We start from the raw sequence: 18,844 nt of genomic DNA, 5'->3' as shown, positions 1-18,844 counted from the left end.
TCCCCAATCAACTTACATTATTACCATTCTTTTTTTGCAACACAAATGTTCTGAAATGGTATAAATATTTGGCGTAATAATAGTAACTTGTGGTGAATTGTTTATTTCCACTGTGGTCTAAAATAATCTTATGGAAGACACATTGTAAAACAATCTGTGAATAAAAACAACCTTTCTGCACGGTTTGACTCAACATTTATTCTTAATTTGTTTATTAAAATTGCAAGATGTATCGGACTCCTGTTGCTATAGCCATTGACTAATGATCAATGCCCCTCCATTGGTGATCTCATTATCACCACCTGAAAGAGAGAGAGAGAGAGAGAGAGAGAGAGAGAGAGAGAGAGAGAGAGAGAGAGAGAGAGAGAGAGAGCACTGAGCCGTTGCAGGTGCCTCTGGTTGGCTGCTCTCCTCCTCCTCCTCCTCCTCTTCCTCAGCGCCGGACCGAAAGACACCGGGGACGTGTGAAGGATGAATGAACTTTAAATCTGCCTCACAACTTTATCTCTCTCTCTCTCTCTCTCTCTCTCCCCCTCTCTCTCTTCCTCTCCCTCCTCCGCGAAACACCACAAGAACATTTCTTCGACAATGGATTTACCGCAATCACGACCCTATTGTGAATGATCGCACCTTCTTCTTCTTCTTCATCGTCTTCTTTTTTCTGCTTCTTCTTCTTCTTCTCCTTCTTCTCTGCGGATGCTCATTAGCGTCGCGAGGCGCGATGATGGCATCGATAGGGGAATTCGACCCTCTCAACACCAGAGTCCCTGCAACTAAAATAGAAGTTACCGTCTCGTGCCGGTAAGGTCGAACCCCCACGCAAATACACGCACGTGGACGTGAATGTGTAGATGTGAGATTAAAAGTGTGGAGCGCGGGAAAAAAAAAAAAAAAAGCAAAAATATGTCATATATATATATAGAACCCAGATGCAGGCGCGCGACATCAAAGTGGTATAAGTTAATTGCGTGTGTGTGTGTGTGTGTGTGTGTGCGTGTGTGTGTGTGTGGCAGATGTGAATGTCGCTTTTATTATTCTGTTGGAACTAATATGCACCTTTTAACATTATTATTATTTTAACGTGGCTGACCATTTGCAATGACACAAATGTCCGTTCCATGCGCGAGCCCGTGATGCCCTCTGCTCTCATTTATGTATATATATATATATATATATATATATATATATATATATATATATATATATATATATATATATATATATATATATATATATATACCCGTTGATATGCGCGTGCAGGTTGTCCATTGCTTGCTGAGCTTTAACATGATGCAATGTAAAAAAAAACAAAAAAACAACCGCTGTCAGTAAAATCATCCTCCTTAAAAAGAAAGGAAAAAACACATCATTCTGATGCCCCCCCCCCCCCCCCTCCCCCCGTGACTACACATCACACCTGCGCCTCTGCTCCCGGCCGGCTGCCCGGAGGAGGAACTCAGTCTCGGGTTCCTCAGCCTGTCACCTGCTCACCGGTCCGCCTGCTGAAGTCATGAGTCGCAGGCTGCTCCCTCCTCAGATGCGCCACACACCTGAGTCAGAGATGGCCGCGGCCCCGGAGAGGGAGTGGCGTTTTGGATTAGTCATGGGACTTTCACGCCGGGGCTCCGGGTTCGAGTTTCATGTGTTTTAATCACACACATGTTTTAGACAAAACATGTGTGTGATTGCCGCACTAATTAATCCGAGCACGGCGTCAGACGTTTCAATCTGTTTCCATTCATTTATTCATAAAAAAAAAGAGGGTGGAGCCTGAATAAAACATAACACATCTGAAATGTAATTCTACCTTCTTTTAAAAAAAAAAAAAAAAATACATTCCTCTTGTGAAGAAAACATCTAAAATACACATGAAGGTGTTTATTTTCCTAATTTTGTTAATTTGAGTGTGTAGACATTCACTAAAAGCTAGATAGTGCCTCATTTGCATACTTAAACATGCAATAGCAGAACACTTGTAAGACAAAAGAAAATGGTCTTTATGTATGTAATCAACTGAAGGTTTCATGGTGACATCTATTTCTCAAACACGTTCTGTTGACACTCTGAAGCTGTAGACAGCTGTTTTGAGTAAGTAATTGTTCAGAGATTTGTACATCTTGTTTTGTAAAAAAGACCCAAAGTTAATCTCATTCATCCCAAATGATAAAGACTGTGATGTTTCCCCCTGTTCACCTGTTACAATTCAAAATGTCTGGAATGTTATCATACATATATTTAAAGGCCGCTTGCTCTCAAACTCGGAGGCAAAACATCTCCTCTTCATCAGCTTTTACATCCACCAATCAATAGGTCAATCAAAAATGGGAAAAAATAAATACATCAGATCCATGTAATAAATGCAATGCAACAACACTGCTTTTACTTTTGAAGGCGATGCATGTACGTGCGCTTCCGTCGCCTCACCGACAGGCTGTGTTGACGACTTGCAGACTTGAGCTTCACGTGTAGTTTCTGATCTCAGCGAGCAGCGAGTGCTGCCGCGAGCCGCTCCGCCTCACAAAGCGCTCACAGGCGATCCACTCCAAGCTGCAGGCTCCGCGTCCAGATTGAACATTAATCGCGCAAAGCTCCTGACCCCACGGTCTGATCCACTATGACAGGACGCTTCACTTCTGGATCTTTACCCTTCTCTCAAAGAGGAGAACTCTCCTCACATTAGAAGATGTTCAGTGCACTTGTTCAAGACAACACAGACTGGACTTTTCTCACTGAGGAAGAAAAAATGAACTGAACTGAAAATTATGAAAAGCACTGATTGCTTTTGTATGAAGTTAATCAATTGCTGATCTTTAACATCTTTAAGGTAAGCAACAAATTGAACATGGACAAAAGAAGGAGTGGCTTGTCCCTAACAGGGACCCTTACTTCTGAACACTGTTTCTGTTGTTCCCTGATAAAATACAAATGTTTCTTCTGGTACCTCTTCAGAAAAAAAAGAAAACATATGTATATACTATATAAGTATGTATGTTAACTGTAAGACGGGATGGGGGGAGCTCAACATTAGCAATAAGTACTTCTTCATCTTCCTCTTCATCAGACCTTGACTATTGACCGAGTGTACACTATATTACGTGTGCTTACTGTGGCTAGGGTTGGCAGCACAATATCTTTTAGATGTTGGTTCCACACAATTAGTTAGGGAGCGATTTAAGTCGGCCCATGACCTAACATATCCGGGCCTGAGCTGAGACTGAAACACTCTGGGGAGCGAAATACAAAAGGGGTAGGGAAATGGAGTTGAGGAAATGTAAATGAATGAATACATTGTCTCAAAACTTTAATAAAAGGACTGGAAGGATCTGTTCTTACCTACACTTTTGTTGTTTCTACAGGAGTCTGCTGGATGTGGACACGTTCTCCAAGTCAGATCCAGGTATGTATGAAGCCTCGCTGTCTCAGAGGGCTTAATAATAGAAGAATGTTTGTTTTGTTTGCTTCAGCAAATCAGTTATTGTATTCCAACATTGGATATTTACTGAATATTTCTGAAAAAAAAACAAACCTGGGGAATAATTTTTGTATCTATTTGTTGACACGTTATGTGTCCACCACGTATTCTTTCTCACTGTGAGAATAGCAGTACGATATAATGGATGGTGCTCCACTCGTGCACCGGTAAATAACGCAGAAGGTCAGAGCTGTTGATGGGCGACACGTCTGCTGAAAGAATATAAGAGTGAGGAGGGAGAATAAAAAACGAGGACATGCCTAAGGAGGGACGGGAAAGTCAAGGTTGATTAAAGGTCAGGAGCTTCGGTACGTTGGGTGGAAAACCAATATATACACAGACTGTATTTCCATATACTGTATATATAGGGGAAGGAATATGTACTGTATACTGTGGCGGTATGAAGACACAAGGCTTGTGGATATCTTTTGGTATTTAGTGGAAGGATAGTTGTCTTCAGCAGTCCTCTGGAGCTGCAGATGTTAGTCAGGCATGAGGATTCTGTGTGATCTGTATTATCTGGAAATAATTACATTTGCATAATTCATCTTAAGACCCAGTAAACAAATTAAGACCAGAATGATGCATTCATGCGCAAGTATTAAAGGTCGATTTGGACAAACGGTTCTCGAGACAACAATCAGAGCAACGATATAGCAGCAAACTATTAGCGATGTAAAGATACAGAGTACTGTCTACCTGAGCAGAGAATGAAGGCCCTCGCTCTCTCTGTTTGCTTATCTGTGCATGGAAGTATGACCCTCAGGCTGCTCATGAATTTAGCTTTTTGCTGCCTAAACCAAACTTAAGTTTAGTCCCTCAACCAAACTTAAGTGTGGTGCTTAAACCATACATTAGTTTTGTTACCTTAAACATTGGTCTCTTGGCCTAACCCTGATGTTAAGTTGCTTTCGTGGTGGCAGCATGTCCTTTATGTGCCTCCATCACATATAGAGGTGGAAACCCCTTAAGCCCTCACGCCAACCCCTAATCCTGTTTATTGTTTGAGTTAGTGGTTGTACATGGGGATTAGATATTATTTTAGCCCTGATCTGTATGTTGTATGTTCTTTTTTAGTTTTTTGGACTCATACCATATTTGTTTCTGGATTTGTACCTCGTGACCTGATATAAAGTGCTCAAAGGTTAAGGTCATTCCAAGTTTTTCGGTGTTATCACGTTTAAACGCTGTTCGCTCTGTCAGCCCTGTTCTCACTATCAACACTGCTAGCCACAAGCCGCTGGCTCAGCCCTCGCCGTCTGAGAGCCCAGCGTATTAAATGAACCACCTTTAACTCGCACAATCGACAATGTCAGCCAAACAGGATATTCATCAACATCTTTACCAACTACGATCAGCGAACGTACCGATTGGACGGCATTAAACTGCTCACAGAATGACATATATGGTCAAAATTAAAATACCAATTGTTAATGTAGTCCTGCTGTTGTAATGTACGTCGCGGGCCTCAGAATTCCTGTTGCTTGTGTTGTGCTGTGTTGTTAAATCATGACAAAGTTGAAACTGGGGAGAGGAAGAAACAATTCACTGACTGCTTTAAAGTTTTATACCCAAAGCACAACAATAGACTTCAGAGCAGCGTTCTCCGACACAAAATCTGTCTTGTGGATGTAAGGTTGCGTATGTTATTATCGATGTCGTGTTTTTGTTGCTATCCAGCAGCAGCTGAGGCCGGAGGCATTCTGGCCACTTTCAGAATGCCAGCTCAAATCCTTTTATTCCCGGCATATCCAGACTGTATCCACATTTATTTTAGGAATCTGGAAAGCATCCCTCTAGAGGCGCACTCGCTCGTAAAAAGACAAGCGATAAGTTTCACCAAGATGCACATTCGTTTGAACTTAAGTGAAAGGAACCCCATAAATAGAACTCATTGAAGATCATTTTGTTATGTCCGTATGTTGGACTGAAGTTATGGTTGACACAATTGAGTGAAAAAGCTAATGAATATATCTTATATTTCTACTTGTTTACCTGCTTGTTTTGTGTTTTCTTTCCTTGTGGCCCTTCTTGGTCAGACACATGGTTAGTTTCTTGTATTCTTTCTTACCTTTGAGTGTCGTATTGTATATATTTAAACAAAAGAAATCTGGAAAGCAAAAAAACAAAAAAAAACAAATGAAAGTCCATTTTTGCAAATAGGATCTAAACAACATTTTGAGGTGGTTTGAAATGTGATTATAATGTCATTCCTTCAGATGCAGTTTAGTGATGGCATGGAGGAAACACATGGCTCAAACTGTAACATGACAAAGTAACGGTGGCATTAAACTGCAAAATGGTTATTCTACTTTTTTCTTAAATCCTTGTTTCTGGGCTGGGAATTGCCGACGAATGCTTTGGAGGCCAACCGACTCTCTGCTGGTTGTCACTCCGCCAGCAACTTACAAGGAGCTCTCAAATATTTATTTTATTTTCAAAGCACAGTATCTTTCCAATCGAAAGAAAATAAGGGAATAAAACATGAAGAGAGACAAAAAGGGCTGGACGGCATTAAATAAACACAAAGAGCATGGTACACGCGGCGGAAGTGTTGGTTAGAGAGTGAAAGTAGGGCGGAGGATCTGAGTGCAGCGCGACAGTCGTGCGGTGCAACTGTAAAACCTTACTAATCAGACTTGACTGCCTGTTACAAGGGATCAATTGATGCACTTTTCAAGAATTGTCCTTAGCGAGAACTATCTTCATCTCCAGCTGTCCATGATTTAATGAGAATCATTTTTAGCTTTACAGATGTCACAACAACAATGATCACAACACAAAGTGTGGCAGCAGATGAGTGCCAAGAAAGTGCTTTAGTCAGAAAACAGTGTTTGTCCCTCGAAAAAAAAACAACCTCAAAAAGCCGAGAGGCCGTTTTAAAGAAAATCACAACTTCTCTTCACCTGGCAATCCAAATTGCTCTTTTACAAGTTTTAGGTGTTTATCCACTTTTGCCCTCCTGACCCTGAAGCTTTCTCCCAACTGAAAGTCGTGCCGCGGCAACAGAACAGCAGCGCGGTGCCTTTGAGAACCCCTCGGGTGCCGCTTTCTCAGACAAATGTTACCCCAAATCAGCCAGACAGTCGGGCCTTTTTAATGAGTTACACAAGTCACAGCTGGAGAGCACAGCTGTCTAACTCCTCGCCCGCTCTGGTCTCGAGTCATCACGACCCGTGACTGGCCGCAGATGTGAGGGGCAGCCGGAGTAGCTACTGGCTCCAACCAGTACACACAAGGAGAAGTGGTGCATGAGCTTTTGCTTCAGTCCACAACATGAGTTCTCATAGCCGCCCGGACGGATGTAATAGGATAGACGCCGTTAACCTAAGTAACGAGGATGGCACAGGCAAGATGGAAGAAATTAGACAGGAGGGGTGGCGCTGCGTTTCGGTATTTTGCGCGAGAAATGGGGCTATTTTCAAAACAATGACAAAGATGTGTGCTATCTGTGATCCACCGCGTCGGCAACGGTCGGATGAACTGATTCGACTTTGCTCGTCAAATGTCAATGGCGAAGGTCAAGGTGGCCGGATGTCCAACCCATTCTTATGAACGCAACATCTCACCTGGAGGAAACTACTTTGAATTTGGCAAAAATGTCCACTGGCTGATCACATTCATTTGCATATTCACAGACAGACACATACTAAATGATGCAAAAGTGGCGTGAAGGGGTTCTCTTCATGAAAAACAAACTAAATGTAATTCTAATGAAACATAAACACATTTTAAGGTGTTTCATTAATCAATCCCTGAGGAGGACCTTTAGATGTGTTCATACCTATAACTGTATGTTTGCTATGGTGTGTAACAGTAACACAATATTGGTTGTATTGGGACCATAGGTTGGATGTGCAATATTAAGTTAAGCATGCTCATTAGAGTGTAGAGGATTAAAAAATATGTATAATTATGTATGTTTTGCATTAATATGCGCACAAATTAGGGTGATACTTGATAATGATTACAATTAGCATTCCTGTGGTCTACGTGGGGATTAGAGGGGCCCAGATAATCTACAGGGAACCAAGGATCAGCCCTGTAATGTGAACGTAACATAACTCATACACCACGGCTGTCATAGAAGCTCAAATGACTTAACAACCTCGCAGCCTATTAAATCATATTGTCTTAAACTGAACTGCCTTTTCTTGTCCATTATCTGAACACGATTGTCCACGAGGAAGCTGGACGCCGGTCACAGCTGCTCCCAGCTGCCTTTAGGACCGCCGAGTCTCAGCTGTCGGTGATTTGGCAGCAAAGTAACATGAGAGCAGAGCGTGCCGGCAGTGCTGCCACTGCAGGTTATGACAGGAAGGAGGTAATTAACAGTGTGGGTGCCGTCCAGGAGAGAGGAGATTGACCCACTCAATCAGTCGCCCTCTTTCCACCTCCCATGTCAACGTTTTAAACAAATTATACTCGCTCGCGCAGAGCTTCTCGTATGGGAGGAACCACTGTCGGGGCTGATTGTGGAGATGCTAAATATAGCAACATCACAGGACAGAGAAGACAAAAATACACAATAAAAAATCAGGCTGGAAAGAGTTGCTTGACATCCCACAGCTGAAGGTGAGTTAATCACTCCATTCTTATGTTAATGTTATTCAGCACTAAAAGAGCGCACCCAGTAAATGGGTCAGCTGCACATAAGCGCCCCAAGTTGGTCCATGCTAGAAGGGGTGAGGAACATGAGGAGTCTGCTTTATTAAAACACGTTACCGCTCCGTATAGAAACTTAAGTGGAACTTCAGGGAGAGCCCTGAAATCCCCCTTCTTATCCAAACTCCTTGATGAGGCGGATACAGTGAGTTGATGAAGCTGATGGACCGGATGAAGATTGGGCAGAGATAGGGAGTTGGAGGGGTGCGTAACAGCGACACGAATGAGCTGAAGGTATTGAAGGCAGTCATATCTAAAGGAGATAGCAAGATGACAGGATAACTATGCCACTGTTTTGTTTGATTCTACACAGCTGATTTCATTATTGACAGCTCCGAACAATGACAGCAAGTAAATATCGAGTGAGCGTGCGTGAGAAGGGTTTGGCAAATGTCTGAGAAATAAATGAGGGGCGCAGGCAAGCGAGTGTAATGTCTTCCTGACTGAACGTACACGACAACTTCATGATGAGGAAAGTGACAACAATGGCTGCTCTACTCCACGCCACGACTTGGCAAGGAAGCAAAGGTGGTGAGGCAGCACAGAAGGTCTCGTCAGGTAATGACCTGGTTAACCGAAATTGAAACGGCACACCTCAACACATCAGCCCTCGCTGTTTTCAATACCAAGGGCCATTAATGGGCCTTAATCAAGTCACAGTGGAGGACACATTCCCATTATCTGATCGCTAGGAGTCTTTATTATACAGAGGTCACCTGACCTGACCTCAGGTGTGTGTTTTGTTTTTTGATATTTCATTTCGGGAAACATTCAATTATATTGTATTATGTCAGTCGGCATGTTTTACCGTGACATTAGCCATGAGTTATTCCACATTTTAAACATATTTCCAGAATATTAACAAAAACGGATGCCAAGAAACCACCACACATGAAGAGCGTGCGAAGAGAGGATGCAGTTTAAAAGCTATTTGAATGCAGCTCGGGAGGCAGCCTTCGGTCTGAAACGTGTCGGAAAAGTGCCTGAAACTTGCATCCTCTCTTTTCTGGCCAATGACACAACTCCTCAGCTGATAAATAACCTCATCAATAAGGTCGCTACCACGGTTTTGGAGTTTAGCCTGTTTTTAGTTCATGAAAGTTAACTGTAACAAAATAGTTGCCTAAAAAACGTCTTACTCAGGATTTGGTTGTAATTAGCTCCGCCTTCTTGTGTCACTTCTGGTTACAATAAAAACAGGATGGCGACTACCAAAAACCAAGATGGTGAAAGGCAAAATTAAGGCTTTAAAAGCATCATCAACAAACCGACAGGTGACGTCACAGTGACTACCTCCGCTTCTCATCGACAGTTCATGGTGCCAACATACAGAGTTACAATAAGAACCACACGTTACCACACACACTATTGTGTAATAATGAAAGCTCATCTTGGTGATTGTGAACACCGAGTGTAAAGGTATACAGAGAGGTGACTCTACACACCAGGGGAACAGGACAAAACATCTGGCAAAGCAGAGCTTTCACTGTGAGCTGAACATGTGTCCATTCCAAAATCTAACTTTGTTGAGTTCCAATGTTTCAGGTATTGACCACACAGGAGTTTTGTTTTAAGTGACATGCTTCATACATGACTTATTTCTGTTTCCAACATCCCTGCACCAACTTCTCCACCCGAGCAACGCCCCACGTGAGTGTTTTCAGTTAAACGACGTACACCTCTTCTTAGCATGGCGTGTATCAAGTGACATCCTCCAGAGTCTCCTGTTGGCTCTGTTGAACCTGACACATCGCAGCTTCATTTTTATTGACGGGTGAAGATTTGTCACCTAATAAATTCCCATCAAAGCGCCGGCGGCTTTTCAACCGCAGAGGACGAGACTTCTTTTCCTGTATTTCTGTCCAGTGTTTCTGCAAATGTGAAAGTGAAAACAGGTGTGCATCATCTCTCTTTGCAATGGGTGACTGAGCTTTCCTCATGTGCTCTGCAGAAGGGTACAGCTTTAGCAATGGCTAAAATAAAATTAAAAAAAAAAGGATGGGATGAATCTTGCCTCAAGGTCCCATTTACTAAACTTCCTTTTTGGAGTTTTCAACCATTGATCGTAGTTTCAATTCAACTCGTTCAGCACCGTTGCACATCTCCGCAACCACAAAGTCTATTAGATTAATTTAAATCGCTAAAATACCGTAACTCTCGTTAGATGAGGGCTGTGGTTTTAAAAAGAAATAAAATAATCGTGAAGTTGAATTATTTACGTAAACTCCCAAACTTGCCGTGACGAGTGACTGTGTGTTTAACTAAAACCTTTAAAAGTAACTCTTATAACGTAGGATTTCAGTCAAAGACACATCCCTGTAACCGTACGGGCCTGTGGGAGTCTAGCAAAGCATCCATATCCTTACAAACCCCCTATTAGTATCGCTACATTTACAACACGGCAAGACTTTTCATTTTCAAACCTTTCCCCCCGTCATCCCATAAAGTGCTTTGCAAGAAATGGTCATATGATAACAAGGGAACTGCACGTTCTTTCAGATGGAAACATACAGATTCCCCCGTCTCATTGCTATCGGGAGACATGCTAAGTATGTGCGTAAGATTAAACAGAGACAGTAAGATGACAAGTCTGAATGTAGCAGTCAAACAGTAACTGGTGAAGAGTAAAAATGTTTTTCTTCCAACAGCGGGTGATTCAAAATCCTACGGTCTCATTAATCTGTCACTGCTGCGTAGACCGTGTCATACGGCACATACGGAAACAGCTGATCATTTTGATAGTAGGCTCGACTAGATGGGACACTGTCTTGGCACAAAGTGTGTCATTTTTCCATTTTTGAACCGAAAAACACAGTTTTTGGGCTGAATATGCTTCCTAACATGCCAACGCTTGAGTGGATTGTGTTTATTGTTGCATGTGTCGATGCTTTAGGTCTCAATCTTTCTAAAAAGGTGCACTATTATGCTGTGTGTTGTTGTTATGGCACCGAACTATACTTTTTCTTGCGGAGTCCTTTCTGGTACACCTTGCTCATACTCATGCTGGATGTTTGTAGTTATGATCAAAATATCTTTTAAAAGTGATTTATTTTACAGATATGAATGTTTTTCCCAAGACTTTGCTGAACAAATACATACAATAAACACAAATATTGGAATCAATTTTCCGACGGCAACTCAAACACAGGGAAAAAGAGTTCTAGACCCCTCAGGGGTTCGAGGGTTTCATGTGACGTGGTCGCTTCCCTAACTCCAAAATGAACTTTCACACTCCGAAAGACCAAACCACAGAGGAGCCCACTGCAAGCAAAGAGACTCCAAAAATGCCAGCAAGAGCCTCGGAGGCCACGCTGATGTGAGTGCAAATTACCAACGCGAGGCTCCAAGGGATCAAAGTTAGTGATCAATGACGGAATCCACAGTGCAGAGAGATAACAACACCGACATGAAAGACGGGAGCACATGATTGCACATTTGGGACACGTACAAAAATAGAAGGAGAGAGCAAATTAGAGATGGGAACCCAAAAAAAAAAAAAAAACGCTTCCACACCTTGATGGTACTCAGAACATGCTCTGCGATACCCAGTTATTGATATTCACTCTCATTCTGGAGCAGCGTCGAATCACCGCCTTGTGATTACACCTGAGGTAGTCAGAGCCTCGTTGGCCCTGATTAGATTCTCCTCCAGGATGCGATGGGGAAAATCATACAAGGTTTTTTTTCCCCTCTCTCTCTCTCTCTCTCTCTCTCTCTCTCTCTCTGCGGTTTTGTGTTGCAGCTCTGTACAAGGATGCGCTGGGATGCCAGAGCAAAGACTTTGAAGCACTTCTCCTTATCTAATTTATCGATGACTCAGTGTTTGCCCTTGGGGACGTTGCATCGCGTTGCCTGGTCATTGTGTAAATTACATTTATTTCTCTTACTCTGCCATCAAATTACCCGTTGCCTCATGGTATCTGCCCACCCTTTCCGAATGTATAACGATCAATGTGTGTCTGGCGGGAGGATCCAGGAGTCTGTCTTATTGGCGTTTCCTGTTTGGTGTTTGGCAAAGGTGCTGAATAAGAGATGGCATACTATATACAGTAAAGCAATCAAACTTCCGGTTATTTTCACTTTTCGTATTCTTTCTACTCACAATTTCTTTGTGCTGCGTCTCAATGCTAGTGTTTTTACTTTTTACTCTCACGGTTATTTAATCTAATGTGCTTTACAAAGACCGTGAACTCCAGGCATGCCGTGTTCAGGGTTGCAGCACTTCAAAATGGTTCTTGGTCTCGATTATTTCTTCTTTCCCTCTTATCTCAGATCGTCTCCTTCTTTAGCCTCCGGTCTCGCCTCCTACTGTCTGTGATCTTGCTCGTTGCCTCTGCTGCTCAAAGATGTTGCTGGGTGATTTCTCATTGAATGTAATGTGTAATTGTGACAACCCAACAGAGATTCATCACCAGCTCGGCAGCTCCAAGCACAGTTTTAGTGTCTTCAAAGCTCATTGTATTCTTTTTTTACGGCCGGCGGCTTGTTTTTGGTTGAGTCTCACCTCCTGAGCCTACTCACCGCTCTCTTTGGCATCAGAGAGACGGTCTTGCCTACTTCACAGAGGCTGCCGGGATCGTAAACAGTCTAAAAGAAACCAGCGTGCTTCGTCGTGACATTTTTACTTCACAGATTATAAATATGGCATACAGAGCTGCCAACTTTTAAAAAAAAAACCTTTCCGTAAGATTTTGTCGAGGAGGGTGGGGGTTGGGGAGGACTTAAGACCGAAATGAGTGACAGTCACGTTAAATGTGTGACACTTGAGGGGAAAAAAAAATGCATATAGGCAACACAACGAGGTTATGTTTGGAAAGAAAAAATATGTTTTGGGTAAAATTAAAATCTGTTACTTAAATTCTTATGAATTCTACGTACTTTAAGATAAGTTATTTTTATTTTAAAGAGACAGATTTTCCCTCAATTGAGAATTATACAGAGCGAAAAAGAGGGGAACTAGAACTCATAATTAATGCTAACTCATTCTCCAGATTAACTTAATAACCAGATTAAACAGGTCTTGGCAACAGCCTTGACACCAACACGTGGCGTAACAATGGAATCAATCACGTTTTGACGTTTACACTAATATTTTGCTCACCCAGGATTAAGGTTATGTAAGCCTTTTTTTTTTTTTGAAGCGCTCCTGCTTGCTGTGTACCAATTTACACTGTCAGTCAGTGTTTCAGAGTAGCTGTCACATGTTTTAGATGATGGATGGTTTCATTTTGAAACCAGGCTCCGTTCACACGCCATGCTCTGCCTTGCTGGATATACTCACGCGGTCCAGTCTCAGGCCGGGTTTTATTCTAAGCATGTGTGACCTCAGACACACTGGTCGACGTCGCCCTTGGGGAGACGCAAACGGCTCTGCTGCAAGTAAAGGTCCTCTCCATTTGAACTGAAGAGCTTAGATTATGGGCTGGCTAAGGGGGGAGTTAGAGAATTCATTCAGACACAAACTCATCCGGACGATTTCATTTTTTTGAGAGACAGATTAAAATAATGGCATTCATGAGATATTTCCCTTCCTGTTCCCTGTTGCCCTTATAGATTTACTTCTTTTACTTTCGCTCTCTTTGAATCCAATCTTTTGCGCTTCGAAAAGCGTCATTTCCGGCGCCTGTTACCTCACATTGATGTCATCTTAGTTCTGGAAATTAAAACAAAACCTGACACTGGCTCGTTAAAACTTGAAAGTGCGAGAGTGAACGCTGAGGCCATCTTTCAGCAGCTCCGTGTGCTCATGTGCAGCTCCCGCAGCTACGCACCACTTGTATTTCTATCCAACCACCATCTAAAGCTCCAACAGGCTCCCATATGAAACATCCCACTTCTCTTATGTAACATCATTTGCCAGTGGAGTGCTGGCAGTTTTCATCCACATGCGTGAACGTCTCACTCCAATAAAACTCTGTATTTTAGAAGACGGCCTCCCCGCTCCCACCGGTCTGGTGGTAGTTCAGATTAAATACTATTAAAGTGAAATCAATGACGATTAGGATTCTTCCACCATTTGCCAAGTCACATCTGTTATATTTCCTCCGCTGCGTGATACTCCCTGAACATTTCATTTTGTTGCATCTGCTTTAGAATTGTGACTCACTAGCAGGTAGGAGTTATGGTATATTATTAGTTATAGCACAGCAGGTGTGGTTTCAGCTCGGAGTTTGTTTCTTGTGCTGCTGTGGTTTTACAATGACTCACCTTGGAAGACCATATTCTGAGAAATGAACCAGAAGATTTCGGCTGCCTTTACGTGACACGCAGTCATTGTCCTCGCATCCGCGGTACGGCTGCGATTTTCTCCACGTGCTGTGAAGTGTTTGAGCGTGAACTTTTTGAAAATTGCTTTTAAACAGTGGGTAAGGCAGGAAGTCCGTCACGGCGCTCGATGACCGACAGAAGAAACAATGATTGTTTTTTTCCGTTCATAACACTAACGCTGATCCGTTGTATACACGTTGTGTTGACAAGTTCCACTTCAACAAGCAGGTCAATTATATTTCAATAACTGCTCGGTGGCAGAGAATGAAGGCTGGAGTCATATCTGTCTCAATAAAGGTCACTGGTCTATAATTACCCTCGAGGTCTCCTGATGAGATCTGAGGACAGAGTGAGCTGCCCCTCCCCCCCAGACGTCCACGGTCGGCTGTCTCACATCCGAGGCATTTAGCGGCCATATTCATCTCAAAACGTAGTCAGGAAGGTGTTGATACACAGGACAGAGATATGACAAAGCGACATTCGCCTGTAAAATGCTTGGCTTGATTTGAACTTAATTCTTCAGCTTTAACGGGGCCCATTTCATCAAAAAAGAAAGGTTGATGAACAAACGTGTCAAACAAAAGCAGGGGCTGCAGTTCACCGTTTGCTGGTGGTTGTTTTGGATGCCCTGCACCGAACACGGAGGCGGACGAGCGTAATTTGTTAAACACTAAAAATAGTTCCAAGAAACAGTTGTATTTTTGTGTGGTTTTGTTTTCATCACTCACCCACTCAAACCCATTCATATACTGATGACAAGGGGCTTTCATGTAAGGTGCAAGCTGTACTATTTGAATGCATTCTTTTTATTATTATTATTGATTGATTTTCTTCTTCTTTTTTGCAAAGAAAAATCCACAATCCTCATCCATTCGCTCTCAGCTGAGCAGCTTTGTCATAGCTGCTCTCCTGAGATCTAAGACTGGGCCTCGGGGTTTTGGGGCTCTCTGGCCTTATCCCTCTCTTGGCAGTAGATCAATACATCTGTGGGTGTTTGTGTGCCCACTCCGCTTCACCTGAAATGGATGCGTGAGAGGTGAATGTGTGATGGATTTCTGACAGACGAGCCATTCTTCTCCATCTGAAATGTGCCACCGCCTGATAGTGGATTTTCCCCCGACATTCATCCATCTCATCACATTACCTCCATGTCCCCTACTTCTATGCCTCTCATCTATTTCCATATTCCTTCTCCCGCCCACCTTCTCTTGTCATTCGTATTCCACCTCCCTCGCCTGTCCTTCCCTTTTTTAAATATCCCCCCCCCCCCCCCCCCTTACCTGCCACCTCTCTGCTTCACCTCACGGCGGGCAGCTTGTGCCCCCCAGGCTGTAAGTAAACCTGTGGCATCCTGTCTATGTCTGCCTACTCTCTGATTATACTCTCCTGCAGTGCGAATCCAAGAGGCAGGCTGCCAGAAATCCCCAGTCGGGAAGAAAAAAAACACAAAAAAAAACTCACGCAGGTTGCTGTCAGCTCGTTCGGCATTAGCCCGATGAGTCCGAAGCTGCACTCTGCCATTTCCAGTTACGCTTAACACACTGACGGGACGGGCACGTTAATGCCGACAGGATTGAAACGTCTCTCGCTGTGTGCATGCCGGAGATTACATTGTTCTCATGCATTGTCGCAGTCTTTTTTGAAAATATTAATTAAATGTCAAAACTTGCACTCATCGTGGTTTGAAGTGGTGGAAATTCATTGAGGTAAATAAATTACAGTTGTGGTTGTTGCAGAGATTCGCAGAGTATTGAGTGCACCTTTTCTTATTATTGACACAATATTGTTCTCTGTGCTGCAGACCTTATTTCTGGTTATTACTACACTGGTAAAACAAATACAACGCTGGTGACTCGGCATCCGAAAAGCTACATTACCAGAGGCGGCGTCTCCTCGTGTGTTTGACAAGACAGGCCGAAGTAGCCAGAACAGAATCCCTTCACATTTCATTTTTCAATGTCTCGCAGCAACCACAAAAGTCATGTATCCTCTTGTCACACCGCAGTGAGATGGAGACTGAGCAAAAGTGTATAGCTGGGGAGTAGACTTGTCATCACCGTGCAATTCATACCTTGACATAGCATCGTTTACATACATTTGCTACATTGCTCATTGCTGGCAGGTATACGTTACTGACTTTTATGACAATTACAAATAGCCTCATAGTAATGCTTACCTGGGAAATTCTTGCTAGCCCTAGCTTTAGGCAACCTGACGCACCAGGTTTCAACTACATCAGATATAAACTATCTGTATCTTTATTAGACCATAAGATCAACTGATGTAGTACAAAGAAACAGTCTGCACGTTGTTGGTTGGGATTTTAGGTTGGACGGGTCGAACAAACAAAGGACTTTCACCCAGTAGACTGCTGTCCCTGTCCTGCGTGAAACCAAGTCAACATTGACCTTTTTAATTTTTTTAAATGTCTATAAATCCTGTACTTTGTCAGTTATATAATATACTTATTCTATGCAAAGCTATAGTACTTATAGCAACCCGAAGAACCAATTTCTACTGAAACCTAAACAAAGCCTAAACCTTTATGTGAGTAAACCTAAAACTAAGTGAGTCTACATTGGAAGTTTATTTTGAAAAGAGACCGGATTCACGTAGTGATTGGAAACGCTTTAAGTTTTTTACATTTTGATATTTACCCGTATATTTGTTGACCTTCACATGAGTCAATGCCACCTTTAAAGAGTCTCCATCTCTTTACTAGAAGTTAGAAGTTTGCACTTATAGAGAAGAGGTGCATTCAAGATGAGGCATAGGGACAACACAATGGATGTGGGGGCATTTTTTTAACAAAATGCCCCCAGTCTGTTCACCGCCCTGTTTGTAGGAGATACATCTTTTTGTTCTGTCTGATTAGAACTTATTTACTGTAAACTGAATCCACGTGAGAAGTTAATATGATTTGGGCTCAATTACGCGTCATCTGTGTTCAAAGTTGCTTGGGTGACTGCCCAACTGTTGTCAGGAGTTGGAGTTGCAGTGGGAATCGGAGAGACAACAAACTGCCTCGTGAGTCGACCGCTTTTCGGCCGACCAGATGGGCTCTTTCCTTTCTCAGTCTCTTCCCATAAAGAACGCAATCAGTCAGGTTCTCAGGTCCCGACGCCATGGATTAGTCTGAGCCCACTGTCGGGCTATTTTGCGGTTACTCTGCAACCTTGGGGAAACATCAAGGTGCCATGACTTTGACGTCTGTTGAAGACACATAGTCTTTGCTTCACATCAGCTGTTTGTCCAGAGAGAGCATCGGGATGTGACCTTGAGGCGACCAGATTTATTCTCTGGAGTGTGTTTGCCTTAATTGTGTTCTGTTCTGTGATCTAATTGAAAGGCTAACACGTTATTCACAAACTGATTAGCTTGTAATACCCTTTTAAGCAGCACTGTATGCCTTCTTGTGTGGTTAACAATCTGACAAAGTGCAGATTGTTTTCCTCTAAAGACGCAATGCCCAAAAGGACTGCTGCCTGCTGCCCTTTCTCTGTTATGCCCCTCTGTTAATTGCTCATTAGGAGAGAAAATGTGCTTTTAATTGTCTGACGGTCCAGACAGTCTGAAGTTCGTTAGAGCTAATGTCCAAACTTCACGGAGGTGGCTGATGGCGCACCCGTCTAGACACAAACAGCAACGCTCGGCCAATTATTAACACATCCCATAAGAGCCTATTGTGAGTGCTGTTTGTTTGCGTAAGCAAGAACTTATAAATCCAAACACGACAACATGATGAATTTGTGGGTTGTAATTGCACTGCATATTTATGTAGTTGTACTCAAAATAAATATTTGTCCTCGGAAGACAAATGCACGGTATGGTGAACAACCCCCATTAGGCCTTTGCAAAGAGTAGAGCACAAATAATGACTAGTCAGGGGACCCTTACTTTGACTTTCACTGAGGCTTACAGTGATGTGATCCCCCACAGAACTTTATTTCATAAATAAATATGTACTACAGCCAATGACAAGATATTTTGTGGGGATCACGGTCGATTGTGCCATAAATTACCCCAATGGGGATTAGTCAATATAAAAGAAGAGTTTTGTGTGAAACCGCTCAGTGAACTACATCAACCGTCCCGCACAACAGTCACGAACACCAGCTCACTGGGTAACGCAGCTTTTGTGTCACACACAAAAGTAACTTTGTCTCACCTGTTGTCTTTCACCCGGCGACTACTGATCGTTTTAGCAGCCGGGACGCGAAAAGACGAGCCTACTGCTGGCACAAAGAAAACTAAATTGTTCGGTAGACAAAAGCATGTTTTCCGTCTCAAACTGTTGTGGTAAATGTGTATCGTTGTAATAGTACAAAATAAGAAAGACAAAATAACTAATATTGTTCAGGCCATTAGCTTTTTGATGTATCCTTCAAAAGTAAACCCATGTTCTTTTGTTATTTGTGAATCCTTCTTACAGTTATTACA

The 18,844-nt window shown here is 42.7% G+C and overlaps 1 protein-coding gene across 1 annotated transcript in view; it reads left to right on the top strand.

The window, feature by feature from the left end:
- The first annotated feature begins 409 nt into the window (after positions 1–409).
- The window catches only part of LOC137800229 (copine-9-like), a 72,756-nt gene continuing 54,321 nt past the window's right edge, over positions 410–18,844 (top strand). Inside the window, exons 1-2 of the mRNA XM_068597319.1 lie at positions 410–801; positions 3,357–3,397. Of these exons, the coding sequence (XP_068453420.1) occupies positions 476–801; positions 3,357–3,397 (367 nt within the window). The 5' untranslated portion in view covers positions 410–475. The remainder of the gene's footprint in view (positions 802–3,356; positions 3,398–18,844) is intronic.

Source organism: Clinocottus analis, unplaced genomic scaffold (assembly GCF_023055335.1).
Source record: "Clinocottus analis isolate CAN_PGR_092001 unplaced genomic scaffold, fCliAna1.0.p SCAF_4, whole genome shotgun sequence".
Classification (NCBI taxonomy): Eukaryota; Metazoa; Chordata; class Actinopteri; order Perciformes; family Cottidae; genus Clinocottus; species Clinocottus analis.
This window is presented reverse-complemented; position numbering and strand designations above follow the sequence as displayed.